The sequence below is a fragment of the Sceloporus undulatus genome, chromosome 9 (genome assembly GCF_019175285.1).
Source record: "Sceloporus undulatus isolate JIND9_A2432 ecotype Alabama chromosome 9, SceUnd_v1.1, whole genome shotgun sequence".
NCBI classification, from domain to species: Eukaryota; Metazoa; Chordata; class Lepidosauria; order Squamata; family Phrynosomatidae; genus Sceloporus; species Sceloporus undulatus.
In genome coordinates, this window is record NC_056530.1 from 23,993,649 (window position 1) to 24,010,953 (window position 17,305).

At 44.9% G+C, this 17,305-nt stretch overlaps 2 protein-coding genes across 4 annotated transcripts in view; both read right to left on the reverse strand.

Moving 5' to 3' along the window:
• Nucleotides 1-224: 224 nt before the first annotated feature.
• APOC1 (apolipoprotein C1) lies at nt 225-6,072 on the reverse strand. Of its 2 annotated transcripts, none has more exons than XM_042440630.1 (4): nt 5,918-6,072; nt 4,118-4,194; nt 2,056-2,206; nt 225-541 (listed from the first exon to the last, which is right to left on the reverse strand). In XM_042440630.1, the coding sequence occupies exons 2-4, from the start codon at nt 4,170-4,172 to the stop codon at nt 466-468; spliced, it is 282 nt and encodes a 93-aa protein (XP_042296564.1). In that variant the 5' UTR covers nt 4,173-4,194; nt 5,918-6,072; the 3' UTR covers nt 225-465. The 2 variants fall into 2 exon arrangements, with proteins under 2 accessions (XP_042296564.1, XP_042296565.1); XM_042440631.1 differs by having other exon boundaries at nt 5,901-5,998.
• A 6,127-nt stretch (nt 6,073-12,199) lies between these two features.
• The window catches only part of APOE (apolipoprotein E), a 21,922-nt gene continuing 16,816 nt past the window's right edge, over nt 12,200-17,305 (reverse strand). Inside the window, exons 1-4 of one of the 2 annotated variants that reach the window (XM_042440323.1) lie at nt 17,005-17,149; nt 15,881-15,936; nt 14,341-14,491; nt 12,200-13,268 (exon numbers count right to left, since the gene is read on the reverse strand). In XM_042440323.1, the coding sequence (XP_042296257.1) occupies nt 12,638-13,268; nt 14,341-14,491; nt 15,881-15,923 (825 nt within the window). In that variant the 5' untranslated portion in view covers nt 15,924-15,936; nt 17,005-17,149 and the 3' untranslated portion in view covers nt 12,200-12,637. Of the gene's footprint in view, nt 13,269-14,340; nt 14,492-15,880; nt 15,937-17,004; nt 17,150-17,305 lie in introns of those variants that run through there. The other variant, XM_042440324.1, reaches the window with a different exon arrangement.

Here is a 17,305-nt window from a genome sequence, read left to right on the forward strand (position 1 = left end):
CAGAGAAGGAGACCCCACCACTTCTCCACCTCTCCTTCTTAAAATGAGGGGACCAGAACTGAACCCAGGACCTCAGATGAGGCCTGACCATGTAGTAGGACTATGGCTTCCTTTGCTTTGGTTCCATCAGTCAGGCTGTCTGGGGGATTATGGGTGTTGTTGTCCCTCCTCTCAGAGGAACTGGGTTGGATCAGGTGAGAAGGAAATAAATCACAAGAATAAGATTTTGTTTCACCAGGAAGGCATTTCCTCTTTATTTGTGCTGAATACATTGGCAAATAAAAAATGGAGAGGAAGGAAAATGTGAAAAAAGGCTACGAAAGGAAGTGATAGACGGAGAGTCAGACGTTTCTCCAGTGGCTACTTGGGGGTCGCATAAAGACCCTCCTTCCAGCCAGCAGTGAATGCAAGGAATGGGGACTAGTGAGCGTGTCTCCAGCCATTCTCTCCACGGATGGATGGGACTCAGTTGGGTTCCTCTCTGGAGAACGGAGTCCTGAATTTTTCCTTCAGCTTCTGGAAGGTCTCAGAGAACCAGCTCCTGTTAATGGCAAGACAGCAATGAGAGGATTTGACCAAAGTCACCCCATTCTCTCAAAGGACTCTAACCACTATCCCTTGTTCCTCCTAGGCTTCCTCCCAAATCGTTCGGGGAGCATGGAGGGTGGACAAAATGGAGCCCTCCAAAGCTTCCTTTTTACTACTGACTATCAAGAGGGCTTCTGGAGAACCTCTGAAGGAGAGTTCGCCAATCGGTCGCCAACCGCAATCTCATTGTGTGGCTTCAAGTTGTTTCCAACTTATGGAGACCTTAAGGCAAACCTATCATAGGGTCTTCAGAGTGGATTTACCATTGCCATCCTCTGAGGCTGAGAGAGTGTGACTTGCCCAAGGTCTCCCAGCAGAGTTCTGTGGCCGAGCCTGGGTTCAAACCCTGGCTTCCTAGTGTCCTAGTCCAATGCTCAGACCATTACACCACACCTACACTACACAATTATAGCTCTATGATTCGGCTCTAACTGTCTGTGGAATCCTGGGGTCTGCAGTGTGTTGTTGCAGTTATTAATTTCTTGCTTGCTTTTATTTCCACCCCACGATCCCAGGGAAATCTGTTCCCACAATCCCTTGCATGGGGACAAGTCGCCATGAGTGTTCATAGGGTGTAAATACTGTAAAAGGCACCAGACCCTGGAAGCTAAGTAGGGTTGGCCCTGGTTAGTACTTGGAGGGGAGACCACCAACAAATCCCAGGTGCTGTAAGCTATATTTTGGAGGAAGGAACTGACAAAAACACCTCTGCCTAAGAAAACCCTAGGGAATTCAGGAGGTCACCATAAGTTGGCAGGCAAATTGAAGGCACATGTACACATACGCACTATGACCTTCTGTAACAGACATTTTGGGAAGTGGAGACTTCTTTGTTTCTGACTCAATGCATTCTGTCCTAGTCTGTAGCGCCACCTGGTGGTTGCATCAGAAACTGAAACCTTTTCCCTTGAATGCAATCTGGATTTGGCCAACATTGGACAAGACTTGCACCAGTTTCCAAATGTTGGTTCTCCAGATGTTTTGGACTTCAGTTCCCAGAATGTCTGACACTTAGGCAAGCTGCCTGGGGCTTCTGGGAACTGTAGTCCAAAATACCCAGAGGACCAAAGTTTGGGAATCACTGGACTAGACTCTGCAGAAAGCTGCCTACAGGGCTGTGTCTGTCTATGCTTTCAAGTCAATTTATGGTGCCCCCATGAATTTCATAGGGCTTTCTTAGGCAAGGAATCCTCAGAGGTGGTTTTGCTAATTCCTTCCTCGAAAATATAACCCACAGCACCTGGTATTCCTTGGCAGACCCCCATCCAAGTACTAACCAGTGCTGACCCTGCTTAGATTCCAAGATCAGAAGGGATCTGGTGCCTTCAAGGAATGTAGACCCATAGGGCTGCTTGCCTGCAAACTAAACCGGTGTCCCCACCCCTACACTATACGCTCTTCTGGGATTTCCAGTCTTTAAAAAAAGAATCTGGAGGCAGATCTGCAAGAAATCAGTTCACTATTCACCTGGTTTTGTTGCTTATTTCGCTCTGGTGGAGGCCTTGGAAAGCGGCCTTGGTCTTCTCTCCGAAGCGGTCCACAAAGGTCTGAACGTCATGCTGGAATCTCTCGAACTTCTGAGACAGAGTGGGCTCCGTCACGGTCTGGACCTCAGAATCTGGGAGACAGCAAAGAAACATCAACATACATACATACATACATATATAAAACTTGGGATCATCCCAAGAGATGGAAACCTTCAGAAAAGCAGGTACGGTGTCCTCTTTCCACCATGTCTGGGAGGGGAGCTTTTACTGATGCATGAAAACCGGCGAGATCCTTTGCTACACTTAAGACTGTGTTTGTGTGTATGTTGGGGAGCTGTTTCACAAAGCAAAGTACAGTACATGCATTTGATACACTTAGTCTGGACATTAATGGGTAAATAACTGGGATTTCAAGCCAGTGGCTTCCATGGCTGCTCTGTGTTTCAGGCCAGACTTTGGAAGAGCTATCCAAGGCGCTGCACCTAATTTTGGAGAAATGGTTCAACATGTCGAACGGTTCCTATCCAAACTGAGATTGTAACCATCTCTTCTTCATGGAACGTAATTTTATGCCCACCCTCTAAGTGTATTTATTCATCACATAAATAAATAGGGGTTCCTCTGAAAACACATATCACAAGCCTCCAGAGTGCTCTTACATTGCAAAACTTTTTGGCCTGCTAGAGATAACCAAGCGGCTGTTCCCTGGGAAAATGTTGGCGTTTTCAGACAAAAACGCAGGTGTTTGCCCTCCTCAGCAGCTGGGATGGTCCAGACCAGATACGCATGGACATGCCAAACTGGGAAGGGCTGCTGGGAACTGGGTGTGTATGCGCTGGGGGGAAACGAGAAAGACCAGGAAGGTGTGGTGGCACATTGATGCGACAAGGAGCCATTGCAAAACTGCACAAGTTTGAGAAAAAGAGGTGACAGCGCTTCGTTGCGGAATTTGGAAAAGTTGCTTTCGGGGATTGCAACACCGCAGGAGTGTTTTGGCGAGAGGATTCTGGGCCTTTGGGATGAGAGAGTAACTTTGCAAAGCAAGGAGGAGAAGGGTGAGAATGAGGTTCATTGGGGTCTGGAAAAGTTTCTCTTGTGGGGTTTAACAGCAGGGACATCTTGGCTTAGAGGTCCTGGATAGATGAGCTGAAAAAAAATACCTTTGCAAATCAAGGAGGAGGAAGAGGAGGAGGAGAGAAAGACAGTGGTGGTGAGAATCATTGGAGGCTGCAAAAGTTTATGTTGTGGGTTGCATTGCAATGGCCATGTTGGCTACAGTTTAATCTGCACTGCAAAAATAATGCAGTTTGATGCAGTATCCTCAGCACTCTCCTCCAAGACCACATCTCCAATGAGTTTCTTTTCCTTTTATTTGCCTTTTTTAATGTCCAGCTCTCACGTCCGTACTTGGAGACGGGGAATACAACGGCTTGGACGGATCTAACTTTAGTGCTCAGATGTATATCTTTGCCCTTTAGGATCTTTTCTGGTCCTTTCACGGCTGCCCTCCCCATTCATAGTCTTCTTCTGATTTCTTGACCGCAGTCTTCATTCTGATCCATATTTAAGCCAAGGTTTGAGAAATCTTTTGACTATTTCAATTTACTCATTGTCTGGGGGAAATTCTTGTATTAGATCTTCCATGAGCATTGGTTTTGTTTTTGTCCTTTTAATATTCAGCATTGATCCAACCTTGGCATTTTCCTCCCTGACCTCCTTCAGCGATTGCTCCAGGTCTTTGTTGGCTTCTGCAAGGAATATTGTGCCATCTGTGTGTCTTTAGATTGCTAATGATCCTTCCTCCTAGCTTTGAACTACAACTCCCATAATCCCGTATCTGACGGTGGGATTATGGGAGCTGGAGTTTAACATATCTGGATGCACTGGAAATGGGGTGGATGGGGAAAATCTGTGCCACTCTTCTGCTGTGAGACATCCGCACTGATGGTGCATAATATAATATGATATAATAATATAATATAATATAGTCAGAAGAACAGAATAGAATAGCATAGTCAAAGCAATCATGCTCTTTGTCCAACCTGCCACAACAGTCAGAGCCGCAAGGACCACTGCCACAGAGACTACGATCTGCATGATCTTCAGAGGTCTTGGAGTCCTGGAGAAGAAAATGAAAGACAGGAGCATGTAAGGGAGCAATAACAATGACAGCCATCATGGTGTAATACTTTGAATGTTGGACCAAGGTTCAAATCCCTTCGAGTCATGGAAGCCCGCTAGGTGACCTCAGACAAGTCCCACTCTCTCAGCCTCAGAGGAGGACAATGATGGCAAACCTCTTCTGAGTAAGGCTTGCCAAGATAACCTTTGCGGCGGGTGCACCTGCACTGTATAAATAATGCAGTTTGACACCCCACTTTAAATGCTGTAGCATCCCTGGGATCCCTGGGATACTGGTGCCTTGCTAAAGTACAAGTCCCACAGTGCCATAGGATAGAGCCATGGAAGTTAAAGTGGTATCAAACTGCATTATTCATATAGTTGCACCCAGAGTGTCACCATAAGTTGGAGTCATGAAGGCACCTGAACCATAAAGGCAATGACAGCAATTTGTCAGAATGCACCACTCTGGTTCAGTTTAACCTTAAAGCAGGCAGCTTCCAGAACAACTCCCCAGATGTACTTAGAGTGAAAGTCCCAGCACTCCTCACCCTTGACTATGTTTGAGGTCTTCTGATGGGAGTTGGAGTCCAACGACAACCAAGAGGGATGCGATATTCCCACTTTTAACTTAAAGCAAGAGGGTGCCATGTTGCCCCACACCATTGCTATAAATAATGCACATACCCCATCACCTCTCCAAACACTAACATTAAAGTAGGTTGCCAACTGATCAGATTCGTTCTGCTCTTCTGCCTCTAGCAGCAGCTTGATTAGAAGAGGAGAGTACATGAAGGTACATGAAGGTTTTTGGAGGCATGGAGAAATGCATTAGTAGCTGGAAATGGCAGCAGGCCAAGCTGCTGATTAAGGCAAAGGAGCAGAGTGCATTTAAAAAGTTGGCAACCTTCCCTGCAAATGGTGTAACCATTCATTGGGTTCATCATATGTAGCTGACTCTTACACTGCCTCCCACATCATCTCACTGGCTGCCTCCCAAAAGACAAAGCTTTATCTCAGGAACACAGTCGAACAATGGAACATTTCATCTTTGCCTGGAGTGGATCTCTTATTGACCCCCAAAACCCCATAGAAGACTTTAAAGAAATTGTGATGACCCACAAAATGGTTCGATGAATATTATACAGAAGACACAAATGAGTGTTTCGACGATGGATCTGTGCGGTTTTGCCTACAATAGAACTGAGCAACTGGGATTTCCAAACTCTTGATCCTTGAATATCCTTGCATTTTTAATATCAATTGGGGCCAGTGAGATATCAAAGCTTGACCTGTTGAATATTTCTTGCATGGAGCCTTTGAAAGCAATAGTAGTTTGCATCCCTTCTGGGGCAAAACACGCTAAAACTGAAGATGATGAAAAATAAACCTATTGTCTGGTGGAACGGAGATTAAAAACCTCCTTTTACAAATGCTTCATTCTCTCCTGCTTCATTCAACCTGCTAAACTGGCGGGGGATTCTGGGAGCGTTAGTCCCCAAAAGGACTTTTCCAGACTCTGAGCAAACGACTGTCACCGAAACAAAGCTACTATTGATCTATATTCTAAAAACCAACCTTCACACTCCTTCCTTGCAATTCTCAAAACCACTTTCTTGACTATTGAAATATTTCCAAAATACACTTATTTGCTCCAAATGCAACAACCATCATGGCAATATCACTTCCTCCATCATGACCCACCTTTTCCCTCCACTTACTTGTATCAGGGAGTGGAGGGCCTATCATCCACCACAAAAGCCTCACTCAGCTGCTGTTCCCTATAAGCTTGTTCTCCTTCCTCCGAGGGTTTGCAACTTGAATCCTGGTGCCCTGTCTCCTCCTCCGTCTCCTCCCTCCATAATAGAGTTGATCCATCCCTTCTTGGAAACTCAACTTTTCCAACCAGTCTGAGATGCTGGAAGAAAACAAAAGAGTGCCTTTGTTGTTGTTGTTGTGTGCAATCTAGTTTCTTCACACTTGAACCCACTGCTTCAAAAACAGAAGGAAGGGAAGATGTGTTTCTTCATGCGCTGAGTGCTGCTTCAAAACAAGTTTGCAAAAATAAAGGGTGAGATTGCGGTAAAGGATGCGGAGAAACCCAGAATTATAGACCCCCAAGGAATCATCTACTCCAACCTTGCACCATGTTGGAACCCAAGGCTAAAGCGTTCCCCAGGGATCGCTCCCACTACGATTTAAAGCGAATCGCTGATCGGTTTAATAGGGCCATCGTTCCCATTTGAAACTGGTTTTGTTTGATCGGTTTCAATCACGAACCTGTTTTTTCCAGACACTAGTTTCCTAGCGGTTCTTTTGAAATGAATTGTTTCCGGAGTGTGTTCAACAAGTGGGAGTGACTTCGATAGAAGATCAATAGAAGATTTGATTGATTGATTTTGCAACTACTTGCAATCCGTTGAGGCCAGCGGTTGCAAAAACCAATGAATCTGATCTATCAGTTTTTGTAAAAATGAAATTGACAGAAGATTTGATTCACTGGTTTTGCAACTACCTAATTGCAGTATTGTTGGTGTCATGGTTTGAGCATTAGGCCATGACTCTGGAGGCCAGGGTTCGAATTTCTCCTTGACTGTGGAAACCTCCAAGGAAACCTTGGCCAAGTCACACTCTCTCAGCCTCAGAGGAAGGCAAAGGAAAACCTTCTCTGCATGAATCTTGCCAAGAAGACAGGTTTGCCTTAGGGTTGTCCTAAGTAGGAAATAGTTTGTTGGAACAGGAAAGAAAACAAGGAAAATAAATTCTCTGAGTCATTGCAAACGGTTATAGTACTTTGGGGTATGCATTTTACTGCCGCAGTAACAGAAATAGAAGGAGTCATGGAAAATAGAAAAGTAAATTAAAAGCAACCAATCCATAAAAATGTGCCGTTCGTTCGGTTTCTGGGAATGCATCTTATTGTTCTGCGTAAACCACAAACAAACAAACTTCCAGATGGAGTTGGAAGCTGGCTGAATTTTGCTGCTGAGTGTTGCAATGCTCCAAAAGACATGAAGGTTAAACCCTTTGAATTTGGGGAGGGGGTCTTGGGGGAGAGGTGCATCATGGGTAATTTGACCAGGAAGAAGATGTGAGTGACCCCTGCTGACCATCCAAAGGATTTAGAGAAACAAAGAGCATTCCAAGGGTGCATTCCTACTATTTAAAGCAAATCACTGATCGGTTTATATGACCATCGTTCCTATTTGAATTGCAATTGCAATGAAACGAGGCACATGCAGAAAACCCAGTTTTTCCAGGTGCGACTTTCCTAGCAGTTCTTTTGACAAGAATCGATTCCGAAGTGTGTTCAACAAGTGTGAACAACGGATCGTTCTGGAGGAGAGGGACTAATGGTTTACCATCCTTCCCCTATGCGCTTTCGCTGCCTTTGTGCTTCCGGTGTGACCTACAAGCGCATGATCATTTCTTTTACAAATTAAATTGATAGAAGATTCGATTCATTCAATTTTAGCAGCTGATTCTCTGCAACTGGGGTCGATGCTTAAAGCATTGGGCTTCAAACTATCATTACAACTGCGTCCGCACTCCAGAAATAAACCAGGATTCAAACCCCCGCTCTGCATAGAAACCCACTTGTTGGCTTTGGGCAAGCCACATCTACACTGCAGGAATAATGCAGTTTGACACCATTTTAGACAGTTAAAAAGCCTAAAACATAATTCTACAAACACAGCTACAAAATATAAATATAAACCAAACCTCTGCTGCATTTGGTTCTTTTTTAGGGTGTGAGCCCTCTTTGCAAAACCTCTGAGGATAAGGCATCCGTTTTATTGTACCGATCTATTTTTATTGCAATAGTTACCGAGATGCTTTTTGAAGGAGATGCAATACAAAACATTTCCCCCCCAATAAATAAAGACATTAAAAAACAAACAAACAGGGGAAATTAGCTTGTATGTATTTAGCAACAGGACAAGTTGTACAAGTTGCACATCCCCTCCGCCGTGTTTCATGTCCGTACTTGTTTCCGTTTGTGGGTTTTAAACATGCAACCAAGGCTGGGAACCTTCCAAAATCAGCTGTTGCTCTTTCCATCTTTGTTTTCTTATTCCCTTTTCATGCAAGCTTGCCTTCATGTTTCCATTTTAGCCCAGACCGAATTGCTCAAATCAAATTGAAAGAGGGAAGTCGGTCATCCTATGATGCAAATGGCCTAATGCTGCTCCATGGAACAAACAGTCCAGCTCCACAGTGTTCTCTTTCTCAACCTCCCTTGGCCCCCATCTTGAACTGGCACCAGCCCCACCATGCATCCGGACCGATGGGAAAGGACCAAAGCCCCACGCATGCATCCCACTCCGGACGGGGTTATTTGCGTTCATGGCACAATGTTTGTCCCAAGAGCTGCTGGCCTCCTTTCACTTCCCTCTCCTCCTTCTTCCTCCAGAGACACAGAAGAGGCTGAACTCCAGTAACCTCCAACTGGAATCCTATTTGGAGGATTTCTTTTATCTCCAGCTCCACATTTCTTGCAAAAGACAAGAAACAGACTCAGCTCAGAAAGCCTTGGTTTTCACTGAGAAACTCAACTTCCCCCACGGCCTTCCCAAGCAAGAGAGAAACTCCTCTCTCTCTCTCTCTCTCTTTCTTTCTTTCTTTCTGTTTCTTTTTTTTTATTTTCTTTATCAATTTCCATCCCACCTTCTCCAATAATGAGAGTGGCTGAGAATCCTTCCTTCCTTCTTTCCTTCCCCTTCTTCATAATGCCTTTCCTTTATTCTTACAAGCGAGAAGTTCTTCCTAAGGTTCTTACTCTTTTCTTATAATCTTGCAATTTAAATTTGACATGAATGAATGGGTCTGACACCAAACCAGGCCTGAGCTCCCAAGAGGAGCAAGAAAGGTTAAAACTAAGGCTGTTGTACTTTGGACATGCCAGATTGTGATCTGTCACCTGCTCATAGGAAAAAGCGATAGTATCTCCAAAATGGCAATAGCCAAGGACTCCATGAAGGAAGCCAGGACTGACTTTGCAAGACCTGAGAAGGGATTTTTATAGCAGGGATCACTTGGGGGTCTCTCATTCAGAGGGGTCACCATAAATCAAAGCCAACTCAATGGCAAATGTAACAGCAACAACAGTGTTACATTATTTCACCAATGGTGCCCATCCATCTGTGCGAAAAGACTCGGTTGTGTGTTTCTCTCCATTGGGACAAGCAGAGGACTGGCTCCAATGGACTTGTTTTTCAGTCCTGCTGCCCACAAAGAAGTAATTTGTATTTAGAAGAAAGGGACGAAAACAGAAAGCAGAGGCACTTTCCAAATGCCCTGGACGCTGGCCCAGCTCTTGCAGCAACGCTTTCCCAAAGGAAAGTCTCTGTTTGAGACACATAGGAGCAATCTATCTTTCTTTCTTTGAATTAATAAATGTTTAACTAGTAAATGTTTTCATATAGATAATATAGTCATGCAAAGCATGCATAAAAACAGATAAAACCTCAGATGATACGCCTAGATTCAAAAGGAAAATAAACAGAAAGAGATTCCATTCTCTGTCTCTGGATACGAAATTAAGAGGACGGAGCATCTTTCCAAAGGTTTGCTATTTGGAATTTATCCTTTAAATATATATATTTTTTCAAGCCATGGATGCTTGAATCCAAAAAAATCTGTGGATAAGGATTTATTTATTTATGTATTTATTCATATATATATACTGTATATATATCTTAAAAAGCCACTTTTCAGCTGTCGATGTTGCATGCCTTCGAGTCACAACCCTAAGGCAAAGGTATCATGGGGTTTTCTTAGCAAGATGTGTCCAAAGGAGGTTTGCCATTGCCTTCACCTGAGGCTGAGAGAGTGTGACTTGCCTAAAGTCACCCAATGGATTTCATAGCTGAGCCTTGAATCGAACCCTGGTCTCCAGAGTCACAGCCCAACATTCAAACCGCAGTGGGCCTGCAAAACAACATACTGTAAAATAATCGAAACCGGGACCAGACCCCAACCAATGGATTCAAATGACAAATAATGCTGCTGCTGATCTGGCTAAACATCAGGAGGACCTTCCCAAAGGTAAGAGCTGTTCAGCAGTGGCATGTATTCCCTTGGGCTCTCCTTCTTCGGAGGCAGAGATTAGATGGCCATTTTGGAGAGGTCTTTCAGCAGTGGATCCTTGCATGGCAGGGGCTTGGATTATATGGCCCTTGGGGGTCCCTTCCATGGTTCAATGGTTCTGCAGCCCAGACTCTGCAAAGAGGGTTTTCAGTGCCCCCCAATGCTTCTATTTGCCTCCAACTGAAGGAAAGGAGCAAGCGAAGGGTATTTTGAAACCACTCCTTTGTATAATCAGATATGGAAAAAAACAGCGTATCCTATATTAGCCTTTGGATAAACAAATGATGTGTTTGTTGAAAGAGTGTGTGGGGCGTCTGTGTGTGGAAAATTCCCAAGGAATGGCCAAAGAAACAACCTAATGGTCCTAATAGCCATCCCTCCCTGATTGTGAGATCAAAATCCATACCTTTATTGGGGCGACTCCAAAGCATAAAATGCATGATGCCACAGATTCCAGGAACGTACAGCACATAAAAAGGTATCAAGCTGCACTATTTCTGTAGTTTGCAATACAAGTTGCCTGTTTACTCATGGCAGCCCCATGAGTTTCAGAAGGTTTTCTTAGGCAAGAAACACTCTACAGTTGGTTTTGCCAGTTCCTTCCTCTGAAATATTGCTCCCACGCCTGGGATTCCTTGCTGGTCTCCAATCCCAATATTAACCAGGGCTTCACTGGCAAGATCAGACAGGATCTGCTGCCTTCGGAGTATTTGGGCTAGAAACAAAGAGCGTTAAAAGCCAGGTAATAACATTTCAGTTCCGTTAGCAGCAGAAAAGTAACTTCTCTTGAGATCCAGCTGTCCTTGTCCCGTACAAAGCTAACTGCTCCTTCCTTAAGCATAAAAGGTTGAATTTTTCAAGGAGTTTCTGTCCTGTTGCATTATACTATATAGGTAAAATGTGCCAAATGATAGTCCATGAAAAGTTTTACCTTTACTGGAGGTACAAAAGCGCAAAACCTCAAAGAGTTAAGTCCCAGCGCTTTGCTTCCTTCTTGTTTAGGATTCCCCAGTTGTGGCTAAATTGGATGTCATGGAACATCCAATTCATGTTGGCCATGCGTCAAAATACAACAAAGTACAAAACCCACAAGCAAGGATCACCTCTCTGTCTGGTGAAGGAGCCAGCAATGGAAAGGCGGCAAGTGATGGACTTGAAATAAGTGTGTCTGACAGTGCTTTTGTCTGGTTGGTGCCAGACGTTTATGTATTGAAAACAGAAACATAGCATGGATGAGAGAATAGCTGGATTTTAAAGAAAAGTTAAAGTCAGCAATGGCAGCAGGGGAATCATTGCAGGTATCATTGGACTGCAACTCCCAGCAGTCTGTGCCAATAGTGAGGAATCCTGAGAATTGCAACATGATCTGAGGTCCAAATGCTCCTTTCTTCTATAGGCTTAAAAACAGGGCAGTTTGGGGAGTGAGGTGAAATACTGCAGGATGTGTCATATGCTGTTTTTAAGACGAATGCCATTGCTCTGCTGTCTCTATCCACATTCCACTATCTATCTAAAGATCTTAGCTGCATTAAATAAAACCAAACTGACTCATTCATTGTAATGTTTTCTTTTAAATCTAGTTTTATGGTGGGCCCTCCACATTCAGTGGGGTTAAGGGCACAGGACCCACATGAAAGTGGGTTGTTGTTTTACCCGAGAGAACTCCTCTTTACAAATCTCTAGGTCCTCCAGCCCAACTTTGTGGTCAACATCAACTGGACATTGACCACAGCTTCCAGCAAAGTCATACTGGAGGACTTAGAGATTCCTAGAGGAAACATATCAATTAAATCCATGAATAATGAAATCTGCAAAAAGCCAAAGCTGCAAATGCAGGGATCTGATTGTATTTTATTTCTTCGATGCAGTGGGTACATCAGACCGGAAGCAATGACCAACACAAGAGGCCATCATAACCAAAGTATACTTTATTGTTACAGATCAAAACAGAAAAATGACAAGTTACAGCCGAGAAAACACGACAAAAAGTGATGTGCACACAAGCATCTCGGGCTTAAGATGTTAAAACAAGGGAGGAGGAGGAGGCCTTTTTGTTTTTCTTTTCTGGCCGGGGGTTCACACAGTTACTAACGCAGGACCTAAAAAGTGGCGGCCAGAAGAAAACGCACAGAATTTTAATCACTGCACTTCTGGCCAAGAAGAACTGGGACAACAACAGTGTGTGTTTGTATGTGTGAGAGAGGCGACAGTGTGAGGTTAGTACATGACGGGGAGCACTGATGGCTGTTCAAACCAAGGAGTCTCAGGTCTGGGGGCCATCTTGATTCCCAAGGCAACCGAGGGATGCCCGGATTATTTTTGCTGGGACCAGAGCAGACCGGGCCAGACCATTAGGACTGCAGGCTCTTGAATTTCTCCACCAGAGACTGGAACTGGGAGGAGACGTCTTCCAGGAACGGGGCGAACCACTGGCGCACTTTCTCGGCGGCCTGGTCAAAGGAGCCCTTGACCTCCTCAGCCTTCTCTTGGAAATGGCTGTGGAGGTCCTGAGCGCGGCTGCTGAGCTGCTCATGCACCATCTTCCCTTGCTCTCCCATGGCTTGCTGTAGGGCCTGCAGCCGCTGTTGCCCCTTCTCCCGGATGTTGGAGATGTAAGGCTCCAAGCTCTGGCGCACGGCATCGACCTTCTCATCAGTGCTGGCCCGTACCTCCTCGGTGTAGGCGGCCATCTTGCGTCGCAGCTCCTCGGTGTCCTTGGTGAGGCGCTTCTTCAGCTTGCGCATGAAGAGGCTGAGCTGGGAGCGCACCATGTCCAGGTTGTGGTCGATCATGACGCGGGCGTCATTGGTATACTGGACAATCTTGGTCTTGGTCTCTTCCATGTCCGTGCGCAGTTTCCCCGACAAGGCGGACACTTCACTAGTCAGGCGCTGCTGGGCTTCCTGAGCATAGGGGCCAAACTTGGAACGCAGGTCCTCTGTGTAGAGCTCCACCTCCGCCATGGTGTCCGTGATAAGGCCGCTGTGGAAGATAAAGAGGGTAGAGGAGCTGGGATCAGAAGGGTATTGCCCAGGAGGCCATTTTCCCAATGAGACAGTCATCTTGTTCAACTGAAAGATCTAGTGGCCTCTTTAAGAGTAAAGGTGCCAGGACTATGATGTGCCGAGGCCAAAACCTGAGATTGGGGGCCAACCCTTTGTGATGCCAAAAATAGTGGGCCCCGGCGCTGTTACAAGGATGATGCTACAAGGGGCAGGTCCTGGTGATGCCATTACACACGATAAACTGAGCATCAACGACAACTGCACAAAGTACAGTCGGCCTTCTTAATCCATAGATTATGCATCTATAGATTAAACCATCCATGGCTTTAAAATTTTTTATATATATATATACACACACATATATGGGACGTGAGCATCCATGGGTTTTGGTATCCATGGAGGATCCTGGAACCAACCCTCAGCAGATACCAAGGGCCCATTTTATAATATCTAAATAGAAACCAGCAAGTCTAACAAACATCAGATCCTTCACCTTGTAGTAGTCACAGGTAAAGTTGGCAGGGATAAAGAAAAACCTTAAGTTAATTACATGTGTGGTAAATGAGGATAATGGCCATCTTGAGCCATTATGGTCACAATGGGACATTCTTGAGCCATGAAAGAATGAGTTGCCATAATCCCATAAAATAACCTAAGCTTCAGTTTCGTCTTCCTTTTGCCATCTCCACATAATGACTTGGAGATCTCTCATTCATAGGGTCGCCATAAGTCAGAGTCAACTTGATGGCAACAACAATGAGGTTACAAACAGCATCAAAGGCCAACCAAATAATTAATAGAGTGGTGTTTCTAATGCTAGGAGGCAAAGAGGAACCAAGGTATCTCAGGATAAATACTGTACAGCAAGGTAATCTAATAAAGTTGATTTAATCTGGTCTTGGAAACAGACAAGATTTCATAGCATTGTGAACTGAGGTCTTTGGAACATGTGTTTGTGGGTTAAATGCACCAGACTTTGGAGCTGAGAGTTAAAACCTGGATCCAACCTCTGCAGCACCTGCTTGGAAAAGAGAAGTGAAGTGACTCACTCCAGTTCCTTGCTGAGCTGGGAACTCTTGATCTGAGCAGTCACATCATCGGCTGCATTCCCAACTCGGGTCACATAGTCCCAGAAGACTTCCACAGTCTCTTCCCATTTGGATTTGGGTTCATCTTGGAAGACTGGGTTGGCCAAGGAGCCTGGATGGGAAGAGAAACGAGGGAAACTCAGGAATCTAATAAAAGATCTTCTACATCTCTGCCATAATTCAAGACATCATTGAATACTAAAGGCCATTGTATTTCCACGTGTGATTGTGAAAGCTCTGTGACCATGTTCTAGAAGGCAGGCATCTGTCGTTGGCATCGTCCCATTTCTCTGAAGAGGCCAGCCACAGATGCTGGCGAAATGTCAGAAACAAACTCTTCTAGAACATGGCCACAGAGTCTGAAAAACCCACAGAAAACTGTGGTGCCGGCCATGAAAGCCTTCGACTTCACAAGCCTAGGTTTTCCATAGAAGCTAAGAAGACTAAACTGAGACTGTTGTACTTTGTAATATACAGCAAAACACAGGTGGATGACAAGTAAGTGAATTCTTGGTGAAAGTAGCAAACTATTGGTGCGCATGTAATGACCCTTGGACTATGACCCTGGAGACCAGGGTTCGAATCCCTGCAGGCCCACTTGCACACTCTCAGCCCCAGAATGCCCCATGATAAGTTCACCTTAGAGTTGGCATATAAATCAGAAACTACTTGAATGCACACAACAACAGTGTAACAAGTAGTAGGGAAAGAGTAAGATCTCATTGCAGGTGGAAAGACTCCCCCGACGAAACCACAAAGGATGACTTGGAGGTCTCTCATGCATAGGGTCACCATAAGTCAGAGCCAACTGGATGGCAACAACAACAAGGTTACAAATTGCATCCAGAATGATATTTTCTAGAGGCAATGGGGGAACAGGACATAAGTAACCAATGGAAAAGGTAGTTGTATGACCACCGACCACCCTGAATATTCCCAGTTGTGTCTACTAAGAAGATTGGGGCTGGTCAGTCCTTGCATGGAAAGTCAGGTGAGATCTTATCCAGGGGTAGCCATGTTGGCCATATAGCAAAGTACAATAACATCCCAAATCCACAAAACAGTATTGGCCCAACAAAAGTATGACTGTTTTGTGGATTTTGGGTGTTGTAAGAACGGATGAGATTTCAATCCATTCCAGCTAAACGTTTCTTAAGCTCAGGGCTCTCTATCTATATCTCTCCTTCTTTCCAATGACATTAGCGCTTGCCTCACATGCGACGAAACAGCTAGTACTTTTCATAGTAATAGTCAGGGCAAAGGATCGCTGAGTTCAGCACAAACAGGACATGAAGATGTGGCAAATTTCCACTCTCCCCCCAGATTTTGCCACTCCACCAACGTCTAACCGATTAGAGTAGATATATCCTTATCTGCAAATATTAATGATACACTAATCTTTACGGAGCATCGGGAGGGAGGTATCTGGAGGCACTGTGGCTGGTTTGGGGTCTTTTTGCTTTTTCAGATGTCACTGACTTTGAGTCGAGAAGATACTCACCGCTCAAGAGGACCACCGTGAAAAGAAGGGCAAGGGACTTCATGGCTGCTCTTCAGCTGTTTTTGGAAACGAGAGAGACAAAAGAATAGGGAAGAGGAGTGAGCATAGATGCTGGAAGAGAGGGGTAACGGAGGGGATCAAGCCCCCCAAAACTAGGCTAGAGACGCTAAGTACATTTACAAGTTAAGACAACATTTAAAACATTGAAACCTATGTAAACATGATCAGTTACAAGTGTGCAGCCAGCCCTCCGTACATCCATAGACTTTGCATCTGCAGATTCAACCAACCATGGTTCAAAAATATTCACATGCAAAAATCCCAGAAAGCAAAGTACTTGACTTTGCCACAAATTATACCATTTTACTATCCCACTGTATGTAATGGGAGCTGAGCATCCACCGATTTTGGTATCCAGGGGAAGGGTCCTGGAACCAAACCCCAGCGGATACCAAAGGCCCACTGTATAAAACCATCAGACCCTGAATAAGAGGGAATAGGTTTCCCAAAGCAAAGATAGTTTGTGCAATCCTAAGAAATGTTGTTAAAAAAGGTAAAAGTTTCCAGGATTTGGATTGCTTTCTGCTAGCAGGAATCTTGAGAGGCAGCGTGGTGTAGTGGTCTGAGCATTGGACTATGGCTCTGGAGACCAGGGTTCGAATCCACCCAGTGGGTTTCCTATATGGACTCCCACTCTCTCAACCTCCGAGGAAGGCAAAGCCAAGCCTCCTGTGAACAAATCTTGCCAAGAAAAGCCCATGATAGGTTCGCCTTAGGATCACCATAAATTGCAAAGGACTTGTAGGTGCACAACAACAACAACAAGCAGGAATCTTACCCATCCTTAATGCTAGAGACATGCAAAGAATCAATCGCAGTCTACAGTTCCCCTATTCCAGAAAGCTTTCCATTAAACACCCCTGTTGAATAAAATGTGCATCAAACCTTTTTATGTTTATCCCAACTTTCCTAATCCAGAAAGAAAAACAAACCCTTCTCCTCTTTGTTTTCATCTTCCCAGAATTTAACACCCAGATTAATAGTCTGCGCTGCCAGTTCATTCAAAGGGAACCAGACAGGCTTCTCTGAACAGGTTGCTGCCTGCCAGCCCCCCTTTGCTTTACCTGTCTCTTGCTGCTGGAGTCCCAGGAAAGTGTCTTCTGCCAGCCCAGCTCTGCCCAGATTTAAATACCAGCCCAGCTGGTGGGGAAGGCAGGCAGAGGGATGGATGGAGGGATGGAAGGAAGGAAGGAAGGATGGAAGAAGAAAAGAGTGGGGCGGGACTGGCAGAGTCAGCAGCAGCAGCTGGAGGAGCTACAAGATTTGCAGAGGTGGCCCTGAGGACAAAGTTTAATGTCCAGCATTGCAAGGGCAAGGGAAAGTCTTAACCCTGCATTCCCCAGAGAAGGGAAAAGAGGCAAAGCC

What these genes read in the sequence shown, in the direction of transcription:
- APOC1 (XM_042440630.1), bottom strand. Translation starts at nt 4,172, where the DNA reads ATGCAGATCGTAGTCTCTGTGGCAGTGGTCCTTGCGGCTCTGACTGTT. An exon ending in GGCTCTGACTGTTGTGGCAG is followed by an intron (nt 2,207 to 4,117) that starts GTTGGACAAAGA and finishes GCTGTCTCCCAG; the next exon opens with ATTCTGAGGTCCAGACCGTG. An exon ending in GAAATAAGCAACAAAACCAG is followed by an intron (nt 542 to 2,055) that starts GTGAATAGTGAA and finishes TGCCATTAACAG; the next exon opens with GAGCTGGTTCTCTGAGACCT.